The sequence below is a fragment of the Pezoporus wallicus genome, unplaced genomic scaffold (assembly GCF_028554395.1).
Source record: "Pezoporus wallicus isolate ANWC-B61680 ecotype Strahan unplaced genomic scaffold, APGP_CSIRO_Pwel_v1 contig_5418, whole genome shotgun sequence".
Taxonomy (NCBI): domain Eukaryota; kingdom Metazoa; phylum Chordata; class Aves; order Psittaciformes; family Psittacidae; genus Pezoporus; species Pezoporus wallicus.
The window spans coordinates 3,249,437-3,271,997 of NW_026640709.1; the positions used below are offsets into that span (position 1 = coordinate 3,249,437).

General features: G+C 33.7%; 1 protein-coding gene across 7 annotated transcripts in view; it reads right to left on the reverse strand.

Annotated features, from left to right (window-relative positions):
• The window catches only part of RYR3 (ryanodine receptor 3), a 225,034-nt gene that overhangs the window by 106,738 nt on the left and 95,735 nt on the right, over nt 1-22,561 (reverse strand). For all 7 annotated transcript variants that reach the window (XM_057420110.1, XM_057420109.1, XM_057420108.1 and 4 more), the window contains exons 19-37: nt 20,597-20,789; nt 18,749-18,965; nt 18,438-18,542; nt 17,396-17,499; nt 16,870-16,953; nt 14,980-15,139; nt 14,548-14,695; nt 13,415-13,620; nt 12,527-12,701; nt 10,765-10,973; nt 9,308-9,492; nt 8,589-8,625; nt 8,055-8,215; nt 7,337-7,502; nt 4,481-4,567; nt 3,891-4,117; nt 2,224-3,025; nt 1,515-1,715; nt 853-955 (exon numbers count right to left, since the gene is read on the reverse strand). In XM_057420110.1, the coding sequence (XP_057276093.1) occupies nt 853-955; nt 1,515-1,715; nt 2,224-3,025; nt 3,891-4,117; nt 4,481-4,567; nt 7,337-7,502; nt 8,055-8,215; nt 8,589-8,625; nt 9,308-9,492; nt 10,765-10,973; nt 12,527-12,701; nt 13,415-13,620; nt 14,548-14,695; nt 14,980-15,139; nt 16,870-16,953; nt 17,396-17,499; nt 18,438-18,542; nt 18,749-18,965; nt 20,597-20,789 (3,570 nt within the window). The remainder of the gene's footprint in view (nt 1-852; nt 956-1,514; nt 1,716-2,223; nt 3,026-3,890; nt 4,118-4,480; nt 4,568-7,336; nt 7,503-8,054; nt 8,216-8,588; nt 8,626-9,307; nt 9,493-10,764; nt 10,974-12,526; nt 12,702-13,414; nt 13,621-14,547; nt 14,696-14,979; nt 15,140-16,869; nt 16,954-17,395; nt 17,500-18,437; nt 18,543-18,748; nt 18,966-20,596; nt 20,790-22,561) is intronic.

The following is a 22,561-nucleotide window of genomic DNA, read 5'->3' on the forward strand; positions in this document are numbered from 1 at the left end:
AATAATAAAAGTACACCACTAAAAAGACAAGAAAACTACCACCACCACTATTAGTAGAAAAGATGAAGAGTGATCAGGAGCTAAGCTAAATCAATAATACCAGCAACAAGATTTCAAGGTAAAATAAATATATTTTAGAGTTACGACATTTCCAAGCAAGCTGAAGGTTTTCTATAATCTTCATCATGGAGTCTCAGAGAACACCCTAATGCCAAACAGGCAATATATTTGAAAAACAGAGGTCAGATCAAATGTTAAGTCACTGAACAATGGAGATGATGATATCTTTCTTAATTAAAATAGGGAGAAAGAGGAGTACATACAACGATGTTAACTATTCACTTTAATGCATGGAATAAAAATGCTGAAATGAAAGAAACAGTTATTGGTGAACACTTGAAGCAAGGATGAATAACAGTCAAAACACAGGATTGTCATAACCAAATTATGTTAAAACAACTAAATTACCATCTTTAACATAGCTAACCTTACTGATACAAATCTTGATTTTAAGAACTTCTGATACTTGCTCAGAAGTAAGATGATGAAACACAACCCAGATACTGACCCACTGAAACACACACAGATACTCATCCTTGGCAGAGGCTAAAGCTAAGGAAGTTGAAAAACTGAAACTGGCTTATAAAATCAAAGCTTGATGTCTGCTGGAGATTCTAATAGAGTACTAAGAAATAGTAGCATAAGATGATAGCAGAACCCTTAACAATACAAGCATAGGACGATATGGGAAGCACCATTGATCCAAACACAAACCACAAGCTGTTGTTAATTACAGGTCACTAAAAGAATGCAGTTCCATGAACTGGTTAAAACAAAAAGCTTGCCACTCACCACAGTGACTTAGAAGATCATCATGAAATTCATATAACTCATCCCGGATCTCCTCTGGACAGGGACAATCCTCTCCCAGTTGGAAATTTAGCAACATATTAATCTTTTAAGGAATTAAAATGTAGTTAAAACACTGAGATAGCCTAAGACATATTCTAACATATAGCCATACTTTACCTATTTATGATCAAATTTATAGTTACATGGAAATAAAGCACAGATTTCTAATACAGCCTAAAGGAAATACTAAAGCAATGGTACTTGGTAAGCTTTAACATCAAAATACAGTTACACTTAATAATAAAGCTATTTCCTGGAGCTAGAAAAGACTATTCTCATCATACAGATGTCAGCACAACACCAACTTTGTGCTAACTTTTAGCAACCAAATTCATGAAGTTTTTGCAGAACTGGATGACTCTTGGCTCCTCAGCATTGGGCAGTAATACTGCTGGGAAATCCTAAGTCATCTTAGAGCTTGAATTCTGGAGTACAGGTATAAGCATTCTGACATTCAGCATTTTGGGGCATCTTAATAAATATATTTCACAATCAGTTTTGGTTCCCTAGCAGTTCCAATGGTAGTTCAGAAGTCAGAACTCTATTTTATCATCACAAAGAATTTTCTTTAATCTTTAGATTAACCATTTCTTTAATATTACCTGTTCTTGAGGAGGAGACCGAAATTCTTTAGTTTTCTTGGCAGTCAAAGCAGCAGACATGTTCAAGGCTTGCATGAGTTCATTGTACCTGAATTTTTGATTATATTGCAATTTTGATACATAACGGTCTGCAAATGATACAATTGCTTCCACTCTATGTTGTAGCTCACAGTCACAGAAATAATTGAGCAAATGACACATCTAGGATAGAAAAAACAGACTTAAGTTCAACAGTTCAACAAACTATAATTGAAGAACTGCAGTGGATACTATACACTGCAGCAGACTTCAAAAATGAGAGATGTTTTTTCCCCATTATTTTTTTACACTGTAAAGGTGACAATTTATGAATTTTTTTAATCTGATCAGTAATGCTATATAGCATTCAGTCTTTCACTCCAAAACACATAGAATTCACAGAATCATAGAATATTTATGGTTGGAAGGTTCCATTAAAGATCCCCTGGTCCAACCCTCCCTCTTTTAAAATACACATACGAAATAAGCATTTGTGTATCTATTTTGAGTGTAGATATATATAGAAAGAATTTCATTGACATAAAAATTGGTTATTAATGTTAGGTAACAAGCCAAAGAGGAATAAAAATCCTCAGGATTTCAAATTTGACAAACTATAGAACAGACAGAAAGCACTGCATTTCTTTCAACAACAGTAGAACATTTGTGATACATTTAATTAAATGGTCACCTGAAGCTTAACAGATTCTGGCAATCTTGTCTGCAATAAGCCCTTCACAGGAGCTTTTGTTTCTTTCATTGCTTTCTCCCCAGCTTCTACAGCTTTTTCTTCAACTTGTGTAACTTCTTCCTTCTCTGTCCTCTCTTCTGTTTGTTCCTTGTGCTCTCCAAACACAGTGGGATCAACGAGGAGCAGTACCTGCCTCACATCATCATCATCAAAAACACCCATTATGAGCAATGTTGCTATCAGTTTAAGGACAGGAACAAACTGGAATGCAACCTGTCCTCCAACAGGATCTCGTATATGAGTACCACTACATTGTACTGCCTCTGTTAACATACTTATGGCCTTGGACTTGAGTGTATCAAGCGGTATCTCTGGGCTGGATGTCTGATGCTCTTCAGTGGTCACAATAAAGCATGGAGTAGAAAAATTAAAGCTTGGTTTCAGACAAGTGCTAAGCCCCACTCCAGGTAATCCGTGCTTCTTTGTTTCATCCGGATATAATTTAATAGTTCGAGTTTCATCTGTAACTGGAATGATAAATTCATTGTTCATCATTAGCTTGGCTTGCTTTGCGTACTCCAAATGAATACTAATTAGCAAGTCATAGAATCCAGAACGTAGGAGTCCAGGTAAGTATTGATTATCTATTGTATAAAACAGCTGAGATATGTCCACATGGCTACAAAGTGCATAAGCAACTCTAGTGTTACCTAGAGCACTAACTGAACAATAGAGTTTTAAAGTATGGTAGTGAAACTTCATCAAATCTTCTTGTTCACATAGTTCCAAAATATCAACACATCTGTTATGAAATAAAGAAACAGAACACCAGTCAATTCCATTAATAACAATTTTGTAAAAGAAAAGTTTTATAACTATAAAGTGGTCAGTTCCACTTTAAACCATTAATGGTAAAGTTGATACCGACAATCTTAACATGCATCATTAAACCACAGTAAATGGTGGTAATAATTTGATGAGATTATCTACAATTAGTACTCCATAGGAAAAGAAAAGAAAAAATGTAAGACAGAGAAGTTTCTTTGGAAGCTATGGTAAATTAGGGCTTGTTTTTGTAAGAAATGAATTTGTAAATAGCTGATGAAAGTACAGCAGATAGATTACCTTTCTGCCATGATTTTGCTTATACTTTATTTGTCACTGGTTACCATATTTGATGTTTGGACACATTTTTATTATCCTCAGTCTGAGGATAAGACCTAATGAAAATCTAAGACAGTCAGGATCTTGTCAATAAGAACATAAAAATTTAGTTCATGTTAATTCAGAGCAGATGAAACAGAAAGAGGTTACATGGTTTTATTACAGAAAAAAATCAGCAAAGCAGTACTCGCATGCTCTTTTTATTTGGGGAGAGTGGGGGTTCAAGCTGAGAAAATCTCTATGTTTAAAGACCTAGAGATTTAAGATATTATTTTATAAAGTAAATAAAATCAGTCATTTTGTGTATGCAAATGTCATCACATGGCATTAGAGTTATTCAGTCTCCTGTATCTACTTAAATTTCACAAATAGGATATTACAGCAGATAAATTCTCATCAGCTCCAGTGTAAATATTCTCCAAGGCAGGTTTAACTAACACCCAGATATCAGCTTTCAATGCATTTGGTCCACATCAAGTCACTGTAGCTTCTTCCCGATGTACCTGTTTTCTTCTGGGATATGTAGTGCCATCATCTGCAGAGGTTCCAAACACTGTACAACCCACCCATGACGTTCACTGACACGCTCAGTTTCCACTTTTAGAAAGCTGTTTGGCATCCTGCTCCATAAAACAGGTGTAATTGTTTGCACATCAAGACGAGGGGGACACTGAGGAACAGGATTTCTTTCTTCACTTTTAAAAATTGCTGCTGATAAAGGCATGGTATTCTGAAACAAACAAGTGTATTAAAATCATTTTCGTAACATCTGATCATGAATAAACCTATAATACCCAAGGGAAGTATAATTTAGTGATAGCAAAGAACTCATAGAAATATATTATTGTAATAAAATCTGTTTAAAACCTCAAACATTTACAGCATTCTCCCCAAATAGCATTAGTTTGACAAACGCAGTTTAAATTTGCTGAGCAATTAATTTCATATAATAATTACATTTACGCAAGTAAATGTAGAAGTCAAATAAAAAGTCACACCTTTGATTCAACCTTCCTAAACAAATTCAACTGAACGGGAATTTCTGTGGAAATAAACATTAAAAAAAAGCACCTTCATAGAAAATATTTTGTACCTTCAATTTACCAAGTTCAAACTGAATCAAGTTAGTGCTTGTGGGCTGTACAAAAGTTGCTGGAAAAAGCTTTGTGTTTGGCTCAACCTAGAAGAGAAATGAGATTAAAAAAATTTAAGAAATTAAAAAAAGCAATAAGAATCTCCTCCCAAAATGTTATGAGATATATAATAAATACTACACAGCTTACACTTTAGTATCAAGTAACTGCAGACATTGTATTGAAGTGTTGATTAGCACCTACCTGTAGTTCACCTCTAATATAGTAAACTGTTTGCTGAATTATCTTGCATTTAATTATCTTTACAGGCTCACCTAACATTCAGGCAGATGTGTCTACTGCTTTATGTGCTCTCAACACCGATTCTAACTCTAGAGCAGCTCCTTAAAAATCTAGCCACTTTACAGCTACATCCTTTGACTCTTGTTATAGGAAAAGCACCCTCAACATGGCCTGAGAGTAGAATACAGCTTTTCAGACCAACACACATTGTTTAGATTTTTTTTTTTTACATTTTATGCTGGACAAAATATCTCACTCCCCAAAAAGCTAATTAAAAAAAAAAAAATTAAAAAAATCTGAGAGATGGAACCAGAAGGGAGTAAGGTGAGTGTGAGAGAGCAGAGCATCATTTGGTAAGGATAGTGCAAATCTTTACTTCCTATGAAGGTAAGTGAACTTCTGATCCATATTCCAAAAGTACAAAAACGCAATTTTTCAAAGATCTCTTTATTTCCAGACTCAGCATTTGTCTCCAGTCTCTACAAAAACTACAGTGAATCACACTGAATCACTGTGCTGCATTTTAAAGTGTCTGGTCAGGCTGGGTTTTTTTTTGACAGCTACATTATCCTGATTTTCCCATAGCTGGACTCAAAGTACATATGAGAGTAGTAATACCAGTTTATTCAGAAGAATTCTCTACATGACCACCCACCCCCACTGCCAGGAAAAGAAGAATTTAAAAGATACTTATAAAATGGCATGTTATGAAAAAGATTTCAATGCTCCAGGGTGGCAAAAAAAAAAGGTACATTCTATACAAACAATTCAGGAGTTCAGGAGTTCAATTAAATATTTTATTCATATCATTGTGTATTTTGTGTACTATGCATATACATTCTGCACACTAAGTGCAATTACAATACTTGCGCTGTGAAGGAGTGCAACTTCTAACTTTGAGGACTGCAAACTAAAAAGAATTGAAAAATAATAAACAGTCATGAAGATGAAATTAAAAAATCTGTAATTTTTTCAATGAGAAAACAGCTCCAAAATATAATACAACTTAAATGAATGTAAAATAATACCACATACCAAAAAATTTGTATGCAGAATAGGTTTGTGGGTTTGAGGGTTTGTTTGCTTGTTTTTGGTGTTTGTTGTTTTTTTTTTTTTCAGAACTTTGACTATCAGGATAGACAAAATAATTTAAGCACAGGTATGTACATTCTAATCTATTTTTTTTACAAGTAATAAAACCCAAACCCAAACCAGAAACAAAAGGTACCCTGGACTGAAAGACACTACTAATAAAATGTGGGGTTTATCTCATTAAAGCCTGAAACTACCTGACTGAGACGATGTAAGTCACAGACTCTGACCAAAGATAGACATTTCCTAGTAATAATAATAGAATTTGTAATTTCTGATCTTGTTTGAAGGTCAGAAAACCATTACTAACTCAGAATAAAACAAAATATCTTGTAATCCAATATGTAAGATCTCCTTTCTGCTACACATACCTTAGCATTGGCCTGACAATTAATGACAAAATCTCAAATATATATATATACACACACACACTATCTTTCATTTACTTTTCTATTATAGAGGGGTTGAATTTTTTTTCCAAATATCATAGTATTCAATAGTTAGATCAAGAACTGCACAAAATTAACTGTCCTCAATATGTTGACCTGTAGGCATTTTAGAATGAAAACAGCATACAAACATTGTCCCTCTACTTCAGTTAAGAGAACTAAAAAGTGCAAATGGTTATAAGGTTATAACAATTATCTTTCAGCCTCTACTAGCCAAGTATCAGTTGTTTGGTGTACTTTAGGTGAGAGATTAAGTATTATAAAGATTTTATTTTATGGTAAGAATATTCAAGAAATGCATATGAAAACTACAGAAGACTATTTTCACTACTTTGAAAAACAGGTAGAAAATATTTAAATTACTTGAAATAATGAAAAGTTGGGAAATATTTCACCCACTCATGTAACACTCCTGTTGCATTGTATCTTTACATGAAGTGTTGGCTATACTTTTTTCAACAGTTAGTTTTCAATAGAGTTAGTATACAATGTTCCATTAAATTTAGATAAATAACACTAAAGTTTTATCTGTATTGCAGATTTCTGGGGGTTTGTTGCCTAGAACTATGAGGGTGACATTTACTGTGACAATGGTGGGACATTGGAACAGGTTGCCCAGAAAAGTTGTGGCTGATCCACTGCTGACAGTGTTCAAGGCCAGGCTGGATGGGGCTTTGAGCAACCTAGTCTAATGGAAAGTGTCCCTGCTATGGCAGAGGGGGTGGAACTCAATAATCTTTAAGGTCCCTTCCAACTCAAATCATTCTATGATTCTATGATCTAGTTCTAGTTTTCTGAACAGATCTACCAATAGTCCTCCCCCAACAGCTGAGACAACTGCAAGAAGTTAGAAAAATGTAGCCTTATAAAAAAGAGAGAGAAAAGGAGGGATAAAACAGGATAAAAAAGTAAAATATTATTGTCACATAAACAGTGCTCAGTTACATTTCTGAACAAGAAAAAAAAAAAACAATTACAACAGCATCAAAATGACCAGCTTTAGTAGATAGCTTCCTGAAAATCTGATAATACCTGATAACAAGAGCCAAGCTCTTTTCCATTGGCTGTGAACGACAACATTCCAGTAGCCAGGTCAACAAAGCATCCAATTTCTAAATCAACATTACTGCGACCTGATCTCTGGGAATTGGCAATTACATCTCCTCCCCAAACCATATAGCAATTGCTCCGCTTCACACTGAAAGAACAGCAAGAACAAATCATAGGTCATATTGAATTTGACTAAGTATTCAGTAAAGATGTACTTTTGAGTAGAATAACAGGTAGACACCCTCAAAGGTGCTTGTGCCCCTATTATTTTTATGTTTCCTCATTAACAAACTCCCTTTTTTTTTTAATAATGTAAGCATCATGGGTAAAGGATCAGACTATGAGCACTTTTATTTATGTTCCCTTTTTATATTTATGGAACAATTTGACATGTTTACATGTGTTGATAAATGACAGTGAAACGAGTAACAGGTTCATCCACAGTTACCAAATATGGATGTTAAAAGAAAGCAGCAACACCAATCATTATTTCAAACAGAACACTAATGATATATATACTCATTTTAATGAATCTATATAAAACACATTCATATATAAATGAGCAAAGAAACTCCTACTCCATAATCAATTTTCTCATTAGTTTAAATTAGTGTTTAAAACATCATCAAGCTTGTGAATAATTCACTTTTAAACAACAGTATTAAAATGCATTCTTAGTAAGTGACAAATAAACCCATACCTTTCATGAACCCTGCCTCTCTCATCACCTAAAGTAACTGTCACTGTACAATTTCTATTTAGGTCAAAATTCTCACTGTAAAAATGATAGTCTGGGGTTACCCAGCCAACCCAGACAGAAGATGGGTCTTGGCCAGCAAATATCCGTAGTGAATAAAAACACTGAAAAGAGGAAAAGAACATATTAGTAATGGAAATCTAAATTACCGTATCAAGGAATACTCAAATACTTATTAAAAATATCTTCTATATATCAGACAAATGATAGAAATTACGTCTTTTTTTAATAAGTCATTTAAAATGCTTATAAATTTAAAAAAACCCAAAACAACAAAACTACACTACTGGTTTAAGACTGTGAGGTTTATGCCATAAGTCATACAGTTCTGGGAATTTTTATTTATACAAATTGTTATATCACTGCAAATTTTTAAAAAGGCTTCTTTCAACAGATCATTTTCTAATGAACATGTTGCCACAACTAAATCTACTTCATAAAGGAAGAAGAACTAACCATCAAAATGTATTTACTTACTGTAGTAGAAGGAGCAGCAATTTCTTGGCTATGCTTTCTAAAGATAAAGAAACATCAGTAAATTAGTTTTTAAAAAATAGTAGGGGAAAAAGTACTCAATATTAAACTGAGTGTACACATGGCTGCTGGGTACTGAACATGCATTAGTAAACTGAGTACACAAAGACTGTACAGGATACAAATATACACCCAACATAACTGATTTCAGTTAAGGTGGAGAGAGGTGGTGACAAGAAATTTATATCAATTCACTTCAGATGCAGGCAACGTTGGAAGGTGCTGAACTTAGTAGTGCCTGGTAACTTGAATCTGTCCCACCATCTTTTCTTCTTTGCATTAGTCACTTTTCCAGTGACTGAAAAATACTGCAGATAAGCACTGATCCAGTGGGCAAAAACTCTTGAGCTGGCTTTCCAGCCTGGCTGAAGAGCTTTGCAAATCCCAATGATTTTAAAAGGACGGTAACTCCCTAGCAATGAATAACTGTAAACCTTGTGATGTAGCTTTTCAGAAAATGGTTCTGTCTTATCTACATATAGCATTCTGCAGAGCTCTAAATTTATTAAAACCACCAAGAACAAAAAAATCTCAGTAACGTGCATCCTGTGCTACTGTCTGCTTAGCACAAAACCAAATATGAAATCTTGAGTGTAAAATAATAGAACATTTTACATTTACATCAAGAGCAGGAAACAGGGGTATCTAAAACCAAGCCTAACCGTTTTTGGAAAATATCAGATGAGGCATTTTCCACACCCAAGCTGAAGTTGAACGATGAGTGGAACTCAATGGGCATACTCAATCGACAATATATCATGTCTGAATTGCTGTTCTGTGTGCCAAATGTTTTGTGAATAACTTTTAACCGAGGTGGACTCTCAATGGTTCCATCAATTCTCCATACCTAAAAATAATGGAAAGAGTTTTAAAATAATATTATTCCAAGAAAAATGCTGAAAATTTTCATTATGCAATTTTTCATTAACTAGAGGATGAGACAACTGAAACAGTCAAATTTTTCACAATGAAGCCATTTCAAACTTTCTTCTCTGACATTGAAACTAGCCTGAAGAGCAATGGAAGCAACAGATTCAGTACTTCCTGTCTACAGTAAATGTCTGCAAGTTGTTCCAAATTGCATTAAAAAAAAAAAAAAAGAGTACAGAATTTATTAATTCACTGAGGGCAAAAAATAACTGAAAAAAAATTTTTTTTTAGAAAAAAATGAAAGAATGACTCATTTTTCCACCACAATCAGAGGAAATATTAATTAGAATCCTTCAAATGATTGTTATGAAGTTTGAGGATGATACTTTTTTTTGTTTGTGCTGAAAAATTCAGTATGTTTTTATCTCAGTGATAGGAACGTTTCAAAAACTTTTAAAGGGAGGAATACAGTTGAAATGATCCTGATAAACTGAGAAAAATCCTGAGATAATTTAGCTGAAATTAAGTGAAGTGTATTTTGTTTGAGAAGGAAATGTTGAAAGTATTATGGAATAATTGGCTAAACTCCTAAATTATAGTAAATAGCCTAGGGATTACAGTAAAGATAAAAACTGATCAGGAATTCAAACATATAATTGTGGAATATATCAATATAGAATATTTTATACAAAACAGGATATATTTTTCTGCTCTAAAGTAGACTAGTTAGGGAGTTGTGGAATTCCTATCACTGTTGCATCATAAGAATGAATGAAACTGGTATCACTCAGGGACAACACAGGTATACTTAAATGTCCCTCATTTTCGAGAAGTGGACTAAATCAGTCTCTGTTTAGTTCACACTTCTATTACTTTACGTGATGCAGAATTCAGTTGAACAATTTTTAGATATTTAAAAAAAATGTATAATAGAGGAGGTTTAAAAGCTGAAAGCAAATGTAAGATAGAATATAAAAAATGGTTTGAAGAAAACACAATCAGCATGTTTCAAGTACCTAACCACAACATAAATAAGACATAATAGAATGGATAGGTATATCCACATGGATACTAATAATAGCATAAATGAAGTTGAAGATAGACAAGATCATCTGGAATTATCTATGAATGACTTAATAGATTTATATGACAAACTATCTGATGACAGTAAGTATTAGTAAGGGTCTAATGTCTCAGCTTGCTAAACAAACAGTTGACAAACAGGTGTCTCCCTAACATGTACGGTTACCTCAATGTGAGGATGATTTTTTGGCACATTGACAAATGTTGGTAAGCGTTTACTAAACCACATAGCAACATCTCTGTTCATGTTGACAGCAAAAGGTTCAAAACCTTCTTGAAGGCCACACATTGTATAATACTTGAATGTACTGGCATCCATTCCAAGGTTCATACGACCAATCTGAGACAGACCCAGTGCACAAATTGGAACAAAACCTAAAAAACAATAAAACAACAAAAAAACCTCACAGTAATTTATTTGGAGAACATAAGCATTCTATTTTGGATCCATCTAATGCAAGTTAAACTTTAGCTCCTACAAGTAATGCACATGAAGCAATGACAGTAGCAAGGATTTAAAGCCACCTTAAATACTAATGTCTAAGTTAAATATAATTGCTACAAAAAGCCCTGAGGACTTAGGCAATGAAGGGACATTAAAAATACCATTCAATTTATTTAAACATTAAACCAGTTTAATAACTGTTATTAGTAGTAGAAATTGTGTGAAAGACCAAAAAAAAGTCAAGTCAAGAAGTAGTTTTGTGGACAATTAGATTTGAAAAAATAAGATTTGCTCAAGTCAGTTATTCATTTATTAGAAGAATCAGTTAATTTTTAGACTACTAAACATGCCTTTATACAGTGAGTTAAATGCTGGAAAAAATCCTTGGCTAGATTAAAATTATTAACAAATACTAAGTATGCTCTCTGAGGACACTGAATTTTCAAAAGGAGGTTCAGGTATCTCAGCACATCTGTTTAAAACATAGTTTGCCATCAGTAACTATAAATTTGTTGCCAGCCTTTATCCCACCATCATTCATGATGGACAAATGCACACTTTCTTTAATGCTGGCATTTTTTATCACTGAACTCTTTTGGTCTCCATATACTTTTAGCAGCCAATACACAGGGATGAAAGGCTGTTTAACTATTTTCTATCTCTCTAGAAATGGAACTTGGAGCAACTTCAGGGAAAAGCCAACAGTTCAGCCTCTAAAGGAGAAATTTTTTCTCTGTTACACTTCAGTCCTTCAGAAAAACTATCTTAAGGCAGTCCCTCTGTATCTACCATTAGGGAAACTATATCAGTGGTCAGACCAATTGCAAAGTCTTCTGACAATTACTGATGGGCATGAAGATACTACTGGTTGGAGGAAATACGATTCAGAAGAAAATGTCAACTAAAAAATAAAGCAGCTTGAAAATATTCCCTGCCTCCTTCAATGCAGTCATGTAGATATTACTCTTGCAAAAAAAAAAAAAAAAACAAAACAAAACAAACAAGCAAAAAAAAAAAAGTCACAAATCAGGCTCAATTTATGTTGCAAAGTTTTGTTCTCTTGGTACACACTTCCGCCACATAGTACTCAATTTTGTCCTTCATAGACAAGAACATAATATGCGTATGCTCCGGTAAAATAATCTGAGACTACATGTTCAGCTTTTGGGAATTTTTCAAGGTGCTTCTTACTACCACTTCTTAATGATGAAGTTCAGTCTTGTGAGTAAGCCTAGCAAGGCTCAAAGATTCTGATTCCTGAAATCCCATTCATATCTACTTGTGGTTAAAGGAAAAAAAAAATTAATTTGTGCCACAAGCACTCTTAAAATATTTTTTTAAGTTAATGTGAGCTTTCAGACTGCACTACACAACAGTAAAATATTATTTCTCAGTTCACTAAGCCATCGTGAGAGATCAGTTTTTTCTGTGTTTTGATTTGCTTTGTCTTCCCATAACCATGTAAGTATAACAAGAAAATTACCACTTTCTATTCCAAAGTCGGCAAACGCAAGCTCTGAACCTTTACTGGTTATAAGCAACTCTCCATTCAGAGTAAAGATAATTGATTTGTCATCCAAGTTTATCATACAACCAACCACATCTCCCGATTGCCAGCTTCGTCCAAAGAATCCACTGCCTTGATGCCAACGCTGGCCCTAAAGGAATAAATAAATAAATAAAATAAAATAGTAAACAAACACTGTGCTAAAATTAAAAAATAAAATACAAAATGTCAAACAAATATTTCACCTTCCTGGATCTCAAAGTAATACAAAAAGTACTGATTGTGGCTTTCGGGTAATTATCTTAGTTATTTCCCATAGAAAGACTAAGGCACTCTAATATGCAAAGAGCAATTTAGAACGTGAATGATAACCATTATTCACTGGATTCCACTTCTGACAAGCAATGTCATTATCATCCTTCCAATCCTTTAGGAGTCACTTTTGGGAAGAAAGAATGTGCAGAAAGCAGAAAAGACAGAAAAGGGAATACAGAACTGTAGTTATCTCATCTAGTCATTGAAGAAACAGATTTACTTTTGTAAAACACCATTTAAATTAAAAAAAAAAAAAAACAGAAAAAAAGAAAAAGGAAGTGAATGATGTATCATGATTATACTTACAACAAAATTCTTTACTTGGATGGGTATATCTTAGGAAGATAGATATAAACCAACCCACCTCTTTTAGCATAATTTCAGTGATCAAAACAAAAAAGCAGATACTATCCAGCGTGAAACAGAGCTCAGATATATTTATTTGACTCAGAAATATTTGAATATTTGAGCTGGAGTATAAGACAAAACCTACACTGTAGTTCTCTGCCTAGCCTTTTCATAGGTCAAAAAAGGTAGAGATATACTGACTTTGCTTCCTTCAAATACGAATGCTTGGTCATCAGCTCCCAACTCTATGTCAGGTCGACAGCCTGGCCTGGCCCAGCCAACACGCATATCTCCACCTGTCACAGCTTCAAATTCAAAGTACCACTTTCCAGACTTCACTGCATAAGACTGTTCTACTCTGAAAAATCGTATCTTATCAATGCTGACTTTTTCCACCGTTTGGTCAGCTGCAAAAATAAACAGAGAAAAAAAATCCCACCTTTTATAATTACAGGAAACTATAAATGCCACTGTTCAGGTTTTAATCTGTACCCAGTATTTTCTATCTCTGAATACAGCCATTATCTACCACTGAATGTTTAAGAAACTCCATGGTAAATGTTACAAAAACATTAACAGTAATAAGAATATAGAGGCTACCACATCCTGTACAGGATGGGTGGTTTTCTGCTATTTAGAATCAGAATATTTCAAAGTATCACTCAACACAGGGCTCCAAGCTACAGAAAACCACAGAAGTTTAAGACAACTACATGCATTACAATCCAATGCAATACTGCAGTATTCCAGTACAACAAAATACTTTCTTACACAAGTAAATACATTTAGACTTAAAAAAAAAAAAAAAAAATCAAGTAAGTTTTGTTTCAATTTAGTTGTTTTTTTTTGTCAAAAATTACAGTGGTATAGCAAATATGAAGAAAAAGTCTAAACAAATTTCTCCTCCTGATATCAATAAAGAAAAATTCTTGAAGTTGGTGCACATCTTTGATTACTTCTTAAGAACTGAGTTTGACTTGAAGTAGTCAAACCGAATCTGCATACCACTATAAAAAATTGTTTTAAATTAATCCCACTTTTTTTTTCTTTCTTTCCTTAGATCCAATGAAAACCACTATGTCCACTCACATTCCAGATTTTCTTCAATCTAAAAATCATGGAAATCAGAATTGTCATATCATTAACTACAATCTATCTTTAAAAAAATATATCTAAGTAATATACATGTAATTTACAAAGTATAGTTGTACCTTTCATCACAGTCCACTGCAAAAATATGGTATTATTTATTCATATCTTATTTTTTCCCAGCACTGAGGCAAAAAAAAAAAGAAAAAGGAATGATTCTTATTGAAAGTATTGAAAGTACTTACCTATCTCTTGGTCAGGTGGTTCAATATTATAACCATAGCCTGCAAACGTTCTAACAGCTTCACGGAGGCTATCTCTGTTTGATTTTTTAGTACGTTCATCTAATAATGCATATGGCACTAGCCGAGGATTACGTTTGTTCTTAAGATCCTGAAAGAGGTTATAAAAAAAGAACAAGAAGAAAACTGTTTAAACATCACAAAGATTTTGTATGATGAGAGATTGTGTTCTGAAATAATGTTAAGATTACAGGAGGAAAAACAATATTGATCAAGAACAGTTCTACGAATGCAAGCCCAAATTGTTAATATCAAAAATCTAAAGACAAGAATGAAAAAGAAGCATGGAAATATGGTGTCATACCTCCTGCAGCTGCAGCCATGCAGGTCCAACAATGTACCAGACTAATGCAATGTAGCTAAAGTAGTCCTTACCTGCTGAATGCCATAGGTCCATCCTTGCTTTATTCTGTCTTTTGCCCAGACGTTATGTGCATTTTCTGCTAGTTTGTCAACTAGAAATTCTTGAGAAGGTAACAATTTCACTTCAGAAAGATCAAGAGGGGCAGGTTTATATCCATTTGACATCATGTAACTGTAAGTCAACGAAGGAAAACAAAGGGTCAAGATACTCCACTGATGGCATTAAAGTGTTCAGTGCGGCATCCATAGAGTTCACTTTCTCCACTTTTCAATCTCCTATTCTCCCATTCCTTTGCAAAATCCTGCATTGTCTTTGGTCATTGACAAGGAAGGATAAATTGTGTTCTAGCCGAGACTCATTTTCCACTTACTTGCATCCTATCTAATTAAATGTGACCCTGATCTGCGTGTGCATCTCTAAACAATTGCTACAAAAAAATCCAGATTTTTGTGAATTGAGTACTCTTTTTCTAATTTCATATTTGCCATGTTAAACCTTTCAAGTAATTGCCATTTTTAAAATCTGCATGATGACTTCTTATGAAATTATTTTACATGCATTCTTAAGTATGATATTTTCAATATACTAGTCTATAAAGATTGACTTACCATTTTTCCAGCAGAAGAAAATATTTTATCTATTATTCTTCCCACTTTTTCACTGAATAGTGGGTTTGGCTATTTTTTCATTAGCAGATATTACTCCCTACAATACTTTCACATAGTATTAAGACTGCATATTCACTCTTGCTCAAAACAGATAATTTCCATTTGTTAGGATGATTCATGTGGGCAGTAGCTATTTTAACAAGAGTCAGAAATTAAGATTGACTTGTTCTGTTATTGAAGACAATAGTATCAAAAGAGTATTATGATGGACCTGTATGAACCTTGGGAAAGGTTCTTTTTCTGTTGTTTTTTTTTTTCTTAATGCCGTCAACTGAATCAAGATTAGCATCTCCATATGACAGAACTATCTATTTTACTGCTCTCTTTAAAAACTTTTGTTTCTTGTGGATAAAGCTCTTTCAGGAAAAAGCCATCTAATGGGTTGATAAACTGATGTGAAATGGCAGGTACCCAAATCACTGTTCCTGTCTTCAAGTTTTGTTGCAGGACAGGGCTTCAGTCTGTCCCAAGAAAACCACAGGATCCTCACAGAAAACACAAAAATACAAATGTAATCCTTGATTAATCTTTGTCACTTTGGGGATTATTCTTACTGGTAACTTAAGGATGTTTAAAGGAAAAATATCATCCACCTAATTTGGCTTATAGCTAAATAGCCACAATTCAGCTACCAAATTAAACCAAAACCCTGACTGTATTTTATGCAATAATCTACTTATGTACATTTCCTAGAAATATGCAACATTATAAGAACAGGTTTTTTGGTTTGGGTTGGGTTTTTTTTTTTCTCATCTTTAAACAGTGCACCAATAATATCTCTGGAAATGTCTATCTGTTGAACAAGCATTTTCCTGGAGAGGTGATAAGAAGAAATGCAAAGAAGGAGCAATGGGAAAATGGTATATCCTTTTTCAAGTAGATCAATTTACCATCTTATACATGTACTGTTCTTTGCTAAGTGATAGAAAAGCAGAGAAATGTTGCTTTTAACTCTGCAGTATATATTCTAAGATCTTGTAACGCAGATATATTTACATATGGTTTAAGTGTATGACTATTTGTGTCTCTGTGAATCACTCCATGTGATGTAATGCAGAGTATTCACAGTCGACCATCACCACAGGCAAGGTAATGGACCAACCATGTGCTCTGTAAATTTGTATGAAGTATGTCGTTCATATCAAGTATTTTTTAAATGACCTTACCATGTTCTTGTTTAGTTAGTATACTTTATTTGCAAAAAGTATGTAATAGTTATCATAAAGTACATACTTTTTAGGAAGTTTGACTTTTTTAAGATCTTCCTCAGCTGCTGGATGAGCATGAACAATGTGACATCCAAGGGCCAACAGGGTTCTGCCAACATAAACAAAATGGCAGTAGTGAAATACATTAAGAGTGCTCACCCATTTTGTACATTTCTTTCAGTTTACAGAACTAATGATATTTAAAACCAGGGAAGCAATTTAAAATAATGGAATTACAAAGCCCAAATATTTTGACTTATTAGCAATACTAAATAAAACCTTCAAAGTCTAAAAAGGTACAAATCTGTGGTTTCAGAGTTATCCCACTCTACTAAAACCAACAGGATTTGGTGTTTCTTCATTTCTGTCTCTGTAGAGACAAGACTTCTTAAGTTGCTCTGAATGTATCCCTGGAATTTCTAGCAAAGTTAGCAAAACACAATTTGAAAGAGATATTCTAACGTTTTTATATCCTACAACAGTATGAAGTGCTTGAATAAAGATAATAATTAAAAAAAAAAAATTTATTTTCTTTTAAATTTCAAGCTCACTTTAGGGTTTCAGTTGACATTTGTAGATTATAATTCTTCTCTGTCTCAGGTAATTTTGAGAATTCCACAAGACAAGGATGATGTCTTTTATTATCATCCCGTATCTGCAACAAAGGAACAGAAAAGAGTACTTTTATTACATCAGATTGAAGCCAGAATCACAGTAAAAAATAAGTTATATTTTGCAATTATGAGGACCTTGTAAATAATATCATTTATATTGCTCATTGACAGTTAACCATCATTATCTAAATGAATTTTCCCATGATTCATTTATAATGCACTTCATAATGCTCCTTCATAACAAGTAACATCAGAAAAAAATATAGTTATTTCATGCGTTCTGCATAATTTTATATACCAACTTTAATTGTTGAATTTAATATAGTATTCTGAATTTAATATTCTTGGCCTAACCTTTTAACTTTTTTTCATTTGGTGGTGACATCCATGGGAAGGGAATGCCTTGTGATATGCATTTAAATGATGTTGAGTTTTCTACATGGCCTTATTCTCTTCAAGCTGTTAGGTGATACCGCATTATAAGGGATCGTCATAATGATAAGCTTTAACTGTAACAATTTATTAAGTAAGAAACCTGAGCTTTGAGGAATTTGAATGTTTAGTAAAGTCACCAAAACCCTGCCTCTATTATCAACACAAGCAAATTTCCACAACGGACTTTTTGCTTGTTATCACTTTGATCCCCAACACTAGAGTAACCAAAAAGGTAGTTGAGGGTTTACTCACTGTTCATATGACTTTTAGTAGAATTCCATCTTGGTATAGCTAGTATGGTTCTCAATTATTTTTTCAAATGGTTAATTATAAATAGTACTAAAATATGTACCTTATTTATATACCATATTTGCGTTCTAATCACTAGTTAATATCACCATCTCCTGCTAGCTTACATGTTCACCTTTTGTTAGTAACATATAGACCACCATTAAATACTCCGTTCAACTTTCAAGTCCAGGTTTTCTAGTAGGAGACAACCTAATACAGGTGACTATAACCACACAGGACATCCAAAACATACCTTGCCGTATGTCCATCCCAATTCTATTTTATTCATTCCCCATAGTTCATGAATATTTTCAGCTAATTTGTCCCTGATCTTTTCAAGATGAAAAGGAAGAGCAATCTAAGAAAAAAAGCATAACAATTCCACAAATAAGAAAAGGTTCCAGTTACCAACCTCATAGATCCAAGTTCAACTACTTCAGTTAAATACACCACAACACACAAAGAATTGCTTAGAAAGGGGGCAAGCAAGCTTAGCTTTCATATTTTTTATTTAAATTTTGTTAAGACATATTTTACAATCTTGTTATTGCATATTTAACATACCTGACTGGTGTCTATTGGACAAGGGATAAACGAAGCTTGGGAGAGGAACTGTGTTGTACCCAGCAAATCCCTCACTCCATCAGAATCTCTCTTATATTCTTTCACTGGTTCCAGTTTCATCTTCTCTTTCGGAAGCAATGCTTCATAACAGGGAGCATAGCCAGCAGGAGGCAGAAATTTAAACTCTCCATGACGCCCACCAAACAAGAAACGAACTCTGTGAAATTTCAAACCAAGAAATTACACTCTTAAATAGTCAACATATAAAGAAATAAAGAAAGAAATAGTTTAGAAAATTAAACATTTATTTCAACAGCATTTACAAAAATACTCACATATTTCAAGCGTTGATAAACACCGAAGTGTTACCAAGCATTCAGGTTAGCACATCAATAACACCATCACCTACCCACATCCACTGTTTCAGACACAGAAGACGACATTATAACCTGCTACTGCCATCAGCTACTATTAATTACAAGGGAAAATCTTCTCACAAAATACACAAACATCAAATAAGAATGAAGATAAATAATTACACAAGTTCAGACATATTTTTTACAGAAAAAGTTAATGAACATTTTCAAAAGCCCTTGTACAAATGCAGCTGCATAGTAAGGACACTCTCAGAGAATAAATGAAAACCGATTTATTAAGCCCTTCCCCAGCCTCTTTTATTTTGTTTGGTCTCTGTTAGTATTCTCACCTGGTAGGTTCTCTTAAGCATGAGATGCTCAAAGTACTTATGTATTGGTAATAGAAGGAAAAGCTCAAAGACAACCAATTATTTGATTTACTTTGCCTCAGAGAAAGAAAGAATTTATTTTTTTTTTTCCCAATTGCTAAATATATGAACTAGTTATAACCTGAGTTCTCTTTCACTTATGAAAGCTGTATACTGGCTATTCTAGCCATATCAAACCTTCATTTCTCAAAAATTACCATTCATATGAGAAACACTACTTTAAATAAAAGTCAGCCCTTTGAATTTTTTCAGACCTTCACCACAATCTCTTACTAAGATCCTGATTATTTCTTCTAAGTTTGGCAGTTTCTGGCAGCTACAGACATACAGATTATTAACATCTTTTCATAGTGAAAAATTTTCATACTTCTCCAAGATTTTGTGAAGAAATCATGCTCAGCCTACAAAAGACAAAAAACTCAACCATTCTTATGGTTTTCTTTAATTATTCTTATGCCTTTTCTTCCTAAAATTGTTACCTGTCAATACTAGAAATAAGAAGATGCTCTAAGATGAACTGAACAGAAATTGGTCATAACAACAGCGAAGAGTCTTTTGTTGTTGTGTTGACTTTCTAATCTTAACACAAGCATTTTGGTCACTTAAGGAGATTCACATTTGCAGACGGTTTTCTGAATGAATTAAAGAGAACAATCAAAGCTTGAAAATAGTAAATTCTAATCTCAGTAATTTAGCTGCAGAACAGGTACAAATGGGCAATATTAGTAACAAGATTCCAAAACTACTTCTCACCAGTCCTTTGTGTTTCCTACTGTGAATAAAGTATCAGTTTTCATGATGACTAAAGTATTTTACTTCTTGCTGAGAAAGCCAGTGAGAATTTAATTAGTGCCAAATGTGGTGCTGTGTTCCTAATGTGGTGCTTTTTTCATGATAATTGGAATGAGACAAAATCAATTTCCCATAGGTCACCAAATAAAATATTAATTTTCAGACACTGTGACTTGGTCAAACTGGTAACAGGCTGATGTTTCACCCTTAAATAAAGTCATCACTAAAGAAATCAGTAGTTTCCTGTCTCCCTGATTATATTTTGTGTGAAAAGACAGCAAAGAAAACAAGTAAAATTAAGTTTTACTTACTTTACACCTGCTGATAAGCTTACAACCGGGAAGAAAAAACCGTCTATACTGAAGTTCTCAAACATTCCTTGTACAGGCTGCCCATTAATGCGGAATGAAATGCTGGGTACACCTAAGTCTAAGCAGCAGCTAACCACGTCATCAGATGCCAGTAAATGCTGATTGACAGATGCTACAGCTCTGGGTACTCGACCTAAAATAAAAATATTTAGTAATCAGAAGCTTTAGGCAGACTCTCATGGGTTTAAATTATTCCCACAAAAACATCAAGTTTTATGTTTGTAGTCACATAGACATAATCTTGCCTTCATCTGTTTTATGAATGATTCTGCTTTTAGAGACAATAAGTCTTCTTCAAACTGATATAGAGCAGAAAAGTGCATAAACTGAGACCTCTGACACTGTTCACAAGACAGAATGTGCTCAGCTGAAATCATGCAAGTTCACACAGTAGCCTGATGCAGGAGTACTGAGGAACAGTAAATGATGTCCTCTTTATAAAGCTAACATTGATATATACTTTTGTTGTTGTTGTTGTTTGAGAGATATCAGAGTCACATATCTGTGAATATTCAGTGGTGAGACACTGGAAAAGGATTCCCATGGAAGCTGTGGAAGCCTTGTCACTGGAACTGTTCAAGGTTGGGTTGGATGGAGCTTTGAGTATCCTAGTCTAGTGGAATGTGTCCCTGCCCACAGCACAGGGGTTGGACTAGAAGATCTTTAAAGATCCCTTCCAACTCAAACCATTCTATGCTTCTATAATTCTAACTGGAGCTGTGATTATAACCAATACCTAGGTATACAGTATCAAGAGGCAGAATATTATACTGAGTTATCAAAAAAAAGATTAATAATATAATGGGCCAGGTTTTCTTTTTCAGCTACAATCCATTCACTAAACAGAGGGAGTTTCATTTTCCGTACCTGGGAAGGTGGAACCAGACTGCCATTAAAAGCACTCAGCAATAATAATAATGATAACTAGAGATAATACATCTGAAGTAATATAACTATACATATTCACATAAAACTGCAGTTTTTCAATTGCACTTGAGTATGATTATATTTTTAGTTAAGGAATATCTCTTTAGAATTCCTTTCAAAACAATTCAATTGAAAACATTGTATTTTAAGTGTAAAGCAAGCCTAACTAAGCAGTTATGCACTATTCCAAATCACTGTGTTTGGAACTTCTTATGAACAAATTGAGTCAATGTTTCAGGACAGTTTAAATACTCTGAATTTTCCCTTACTGCAGGATATGAGCTTTAAGAGACCTTCCAGCACTGTATTTCTGATGTTCAGTTACAGTTTATTTTTTTATTAATGATTTATGCGCCCCTTTCTAATGGAGTATGTTGCAGATGTCTCCCAACCTACTTCCAAAAATCATTGCTCCTATCATTCGGGAATTGTTCAGTAGTGCTGAAAAAAAATATTGAATTATATATGTGCAGACACACACAGAGATATTTTATATACAAAATCCTGTGCTAGAACAATGCTGATAAAATAGATGGTCAAACATACTCAAATTAGGAAATGTTAGAATTAAGGACATAAAAATCAAACTCAGCATAGTTATGTACACTGTATTTATGACACAGCTTTTTAACTGCATGGCCTGCATATTCTTTTCTGGACAATTAAAGAGAAATTATCTGTATAAGGCATTTCAAGGCACTGAAAATATGGGGAAACAAATGATTTTGCTTAGAAGCCCTGAATAGCATACAGTAAATACAGCACAAGCCACAAATCAATTAAAAAAATAACCATAATTTACTGTATATGCAGGAGAGATCTGGAAGGAAAAATACATGGTACTTCATCATTAAATATTGTACAGAGAAAGACTAAAATAATGTCTATTTTTTCCCTCCAAACTTAAAAATGCTCATGGATGGCTACACACTCAAGAAACAAACAAATATAGACAGATCTACAGAGTGTGCTATACTG